This window comes from Penaeus japonicus, unplaced genomic scaffold (assembly GCF_977035675.1).
Source record: "Penaeus japonicus unplaced genomic scaffold, GWHDUDI00000001_assembly GWHDUDI00000024, whole genome shotgun sequence".
NCBI classification, from domain to species: domain Eukaryota; kingdom Metazoa; phylum Arthropoda; class Malacostraca; order Decapoda; family Penaeidae; genus Penaeus; species Penaeus japonicus.
The window spans coordinates 3,193,455-3,198,454 of NW_028234426.1; the positions used below are offsets into that span (position 1 = coordinate 3,193,455).

Consider the following 5,000-nt stretch of genomic DNA (forward strand, 5'->3'; position numbering starts at 1 on the left):
CCCCTCCCCCCCCTGGTACCCCCTCCCCCTGGTGCCCTCGGAAGACCCCCACTCACATTGCGGGCTTTGATGATGTTGGTGGTGGCGTAGGCGACAGGCGTGCCCGGCGCCTGCGACCCCGGGGGCATGAGCGGCGCCACGGGGCCGTCCACCTCGGCGTAGTCTCCGGGCACGGCGTTCAGGTTGAGGAGTTTCTCGGGCGTCGCGTCGCTCTTGTCGTCGGTGGCGCCCCCAGAGGAGCCGCCCCAGGGACCTCGCTCGATCCACAGGCCGCCGGACATGGTGCCGTTCACGCTGCGTCCGTTTAGCTTGTAGCCTGAGGAGGGGGAAAAGAGGGGATTAATTAAGGGGGGTTCTCGCTCCATCATTTCGTATCGTTTCTTCTTCTCTCTCTGTCTCCCTGTCTCTGTCTCTGTCTCTGTCTCTCTGTCTCTCTCTGTCTTTCTCTTTCTCTGTCTCTCTCTCTCTGTCTCTGTCTGTCTGTCTGTCTGTCTGTCTGTCTGTCTCTGTCTCTCTCTCTCTCTCTCTCTTACTCCCTCACTCACTCTCTCATTCTTTCTCTCACTCTCACTCTCATTCACATACACACTCTTGCCATTACCATTATAAAAAAAAAGTCAAAATGATAGCCCCCTATATTCCTCACTCAAGTCTGCGTCCCTTAACTACTACACTCAAGATCCCCCCTCCCCCCCCCAAAAAAAAAAAGACCATTAGTTGCTTGACAATGACCTTTATCGTCCTCTTAAGGCAAGTACGAGTCTTTCCCATGAGAAATCAGACGAAATGACGTTTTCCTCTTTCTTATAACGAGGTCGAAGGATACTACTCTCTACCTCTTGTTATGTTTGGGGGGGGGGGGGACATGTTGCGACGTCATGCGAAGGCTCAATTCATAAGCGTGTGGGTGGAGGCTAATCAAGAAAGGTTATCGGAATGCAAAGATAATAAGTGGTATTCTGGTATTCGGTCAAAGTTGGAATTCACTTCCCTATATGACTAAACTGTCGACCTTTTCTTGTCATTCGATTATGTATAACTGTACTTCGTAATCCTGACGTTAATCATTAATCATAAGTCAAAAACAATCCTGAACTTACAAGAGGGTCACTCGTCTATATACACTGTCCTCAAAGAACAAAGTAAAACCCTGTTTACAGCTGAAACATTCCCGTCCACCCCAACGAGGTAGTTAAACTTTCCAAAACTCTTACACGCAACTTCCTTTTCGTTCAGACCCACTTCTCTGTCGTTAATTAAAGGTCCCTAACAACTACTCTCCCCTCTTCCTAAACGAGTCAAACTCTCCTCGCCTTACCTTCCCCCTCCTCCCCCTCCCCTCCCCTCTCTCTTCCTCTTCAAGAAATTCCCCCTCTTTAATCACTGTGACTCATCCATCCTAAAAAAAAAAAAAAACATATGTTCCTTCTTACTTGAGTCACCCCTGTCTATCCTTCAGCTTCTACTTTATCTTTATTTTAAGTTATTCGTAACGACTCGCTCTTACATATATATATATATATATATATATGGATAGATATAGATATAGATATATATATATATATACATATACACATAATTGTGTGTAGGTGTGTGTGTGTGTGTGTGTGTGTGTGTGTGTGTGTGTGTGTGTGTGTGTGTGTGTGTGTGTGTGTGTGTGTGTGTGTGTGTGTGTGATTGTAAATAGATGGTTTTATTTGTTTTTATTCGTACAGATAATTAAAGTTCTCCAATGATTCTCCCTTTTATGAGCTACACCCTTGGCCAAAGCCCACTCACACCCTTTACCCAGACCCCCCCCCCCCACACACACACCCTCCGCTAGAGTCCTCTCTCCTCCCTTTCCTCCTCCTCCTCTCTTTTATCTCAGAGCAGACAACTTCTTTTCCCCTTCCTTAGTTTTAACCAAAGTCCCTTCATTTCACTCTCATCCTTCTCTTTCTCTTTCTTTCTTTCTCTATCTTTCTTTCTCTCTCTGTCTTTCTTTCTCTGTCTCTCTTTCTCTCTCTTTCTCTCTCTCTCTCTCTCTCTCTCTCTCTCTCTCTCTCTCTCTCTCTCTCTCTCTCTCTCTCTCTCTCTCTCTCTCTCTCTCTCTCCCTTAAAGAAGCTCATTCTGTCCCCTCATCCCTTCTTAACTGAAATCCTCGCCCCCCCCCTCCCCCTTAACCCAAATCCACCTCACTCCACCCCCTTAAAAGATGGTTTTCCCCTTTTAACTAAAGCCCCCTTCAACTTTTCCCTTAGTCTTAACCGAAGTCAACCCTCCCTTCTTCCCTTCACCCCCTTTATCCCCTCCCCAACCAAAGAAACTCCCTCTCTAATCCCCCCCCAAAACCATGCACACGACCCCTCCCCCTTCAACTCCATCCCCCCTCATACCTCCCCCATTCAACCCCATCCCCCCCTCCTACCTCCCCCCTTCACCCCTACATCATCCATAGTCTCCCCCATCACCCCCCTCCCCCCTCCCCCCTCCCCTCATTAGGCCTCCCCCATCACCCCCTCCCCCCATTAGGCCTCCCCCATCATCCCCCCTCCCCCCATTAGCCCTCCCCTCAGACGGTGCACCGGGGCATGACTCGAGAGCAACAAACGTATCTCGAGGGAAAGGATAAATTAGATTAACATTTCTCAGAACTTGCTTCGGGTGTCTTTGACTTGGGTGATATTTCTTGCTCTATCTTCGTCCGTTGCGAATATCTATTTCTTCTGTTTTTTGTTTTTTTATGTGTTTCGTTTAGACTCGTTTTCTGAATAGTTTAGAAGTTGGTTGCGATTCTGATGGTTACGTAATGATAACGTCTAAGCGTTATTACGGCTTATGTCTCGTTTGTTATGTGTGTTTATGCATCGGGGTGATAGAATGAAATCTGGATGTTAATATTAATTAAAATATGAAATCATCTTTCAGTTCTTTTCGTCTATGTTAATATAGAATTGGCGGTTTTAAATTAACCCAAACACAACTCTTGCCCTAAGGTTTGTTACAGGTAAATTTCGACATATTTTCTTATCCATGATAAAAGTAATTCCCTACAGAAAAAAACGAAAAAAAACGAAAAAAAAACTACATGTACTTCCACCATTACGAACGCCACTTATCATGGACTCATAATAAAAACAACACAAAAAAGGTCCTATTACCAATCGGAATTTAAGATTATCCACCAAATGTCACTCCATAATAAGAGCTAAAAAAAAAAAAAAAAAAAAAAAAAATCCCAAAAAAGGAAGAAAATACTAAAGAAAAAAATATATAAAAATACCCCCCAAAAGGAAGAAAATACTAAAGAAAAAAAAGTATAAAAATATCCCCAAAAAGGAAGAAAATACTAAAGAAAAAAAAGTATAAAAATAACCCAAAAAAGGAAGAAAATACCAAAGAAAAACAAGTATAAAAATACCCCAAAAAAGGAAGAAAATACTAAAGAAAAAAGTATAAAAATGCCCTAAAAAAAGGAAGAAAATACTAAAGAAAAAAATATAAAAATACCCCCAAAAAGGAAGAAAATACCAAAGAAAAAAAAAAGTATAAAAATACCCCAAAAAAGGAAGAAAATACCAAAGAAAAAAAATATAAAAATACCCCCAAAAAAGGAAGAAAATACCAAAGAAAAAAAAGGATAAAAAGATCCCAAAAAAGGAAGAAAATACCAAAGAAAAAAAGTATAAAAATACCCCAAAAAAGGAAGAAAATACTAAAGAAAAAAAAATATATATAAAGATACCCCCAAAAAAGAAAATACAAAAGAAAAAAAACATATAATAATAACAAAAAAAAAAAAGATACATTCTCAGACGTCCACCTAGAGCTAAGCAGCGCATCCACAACAGCAGTCGAGAACCGAGGGGGAAGGAAGGCACGTTGGTAATCCAGGCGAGGGGAGAATACCTCCATTTCCCTCTTGAATTTATAACACACTCTTCCCTCCCCCTCCCCCTTCCCTCCTTCCCTCCTCTCCCCTCTTCCCCTCCTTCCTGATCGATACATTAAGTGCCCCAGTGTGATTTTCCCTTGGTTATCGTCCGGTCTCGTGGTGTGCGTGCGCTTGGCTCTTCTCTTTTGTTTCTTTTGGTAAAATGGCTGACGATCGTTTGAGTGGGCGATGGTTTAGGTCGTTTTCTTAAAAAAAGGGGGAGGGGGGGAGATATACATCGATGTATTTAATGTATGATTTATTTTTATGTGGGTTTATTTACTTGGGGGAGGAAATTGTCCTTATTTTTTTTTTCCCACAGCGTTCATCTCGGTTCCCTACGCCCACCCCCCTCTCCCTCCCCCCGCCCCCCGCCCACCCATCCGGCCATCCACGTATTCCCAGTGAGGGGAAAAACTGTCACACATTTTCTTCCCTCGCTTCTCGTCCCTCTCCTCCTCCTCCTCCTCCTCCTCCTCCTCCTCCTCCTCCTCCTCCTCCTCCTCCTCCTCCTCCTCCTCCTCCTCCTCCTCCTCCTCCTCTCCCTCCTACTTTTACTCCATCCTCTTCTTCCTCCTACTTTTCCTTTAACCTTCTCACTCTCCTCTTTCTATTTTCTCCCCCTCTATTTTCCTCCTTTTTCCTCCATCACCTCCACCTTTTTTCCTTCTCCTTCCCTTCCTTCTTCCTCCTCTTCTCCCCCACCTTCCTCTCTCTTCCCCCTTCCCCCTTCCTCCTCCGCCTCCTCCTCCTCTTCTTCTTCCTGCCCTCCCATCCCTCCCTCCTTTCCCCTCCCCTCCTCCCCCATCCTTCCCTCCCTCCCCTCCTCCCTATCCCTCCTTCCCCCATCCCTCCCTTTTCCCCCCAGTCCCCCTCCTCTCTTTCCCTCCTCCCCAGCTCCCTCCCATCCTCTCCTTCCCTCCTCCCCAGCTCCCTCCCTTTTCCCCCCATCCCTCCTCCCCCCTCCCCTCCCCCCATCCCCCAACCCTGACAACCGGACCCTCTGCGTCGGGAGCTGAAGTGGCTAATAGTTCATTACGAATTCTATGACCGCGCACCTTGTGGGGTCTGAACGCTGATGGC

General features: G+C 45.3%; 1 protein-coding gene across 1 annotated transcript in view; it reads right to left on the minus strand.

Annotated features, from left to right (window-relative positions):
• The window catches only part of LOC122246194 (roundabout homolog 1), a 42,216-nt gene that overhangs the window by 6,586 nt on the left and 30,630 nt on the right, over nt 1-5,000 (minus strand). The window contains 1 exon segment of the mRNA XM_086551224.1: nt 57-316. Within this exon segment, the coding sequence (XP_086407350.1) occupies nt 57-316 (260 nt within the window).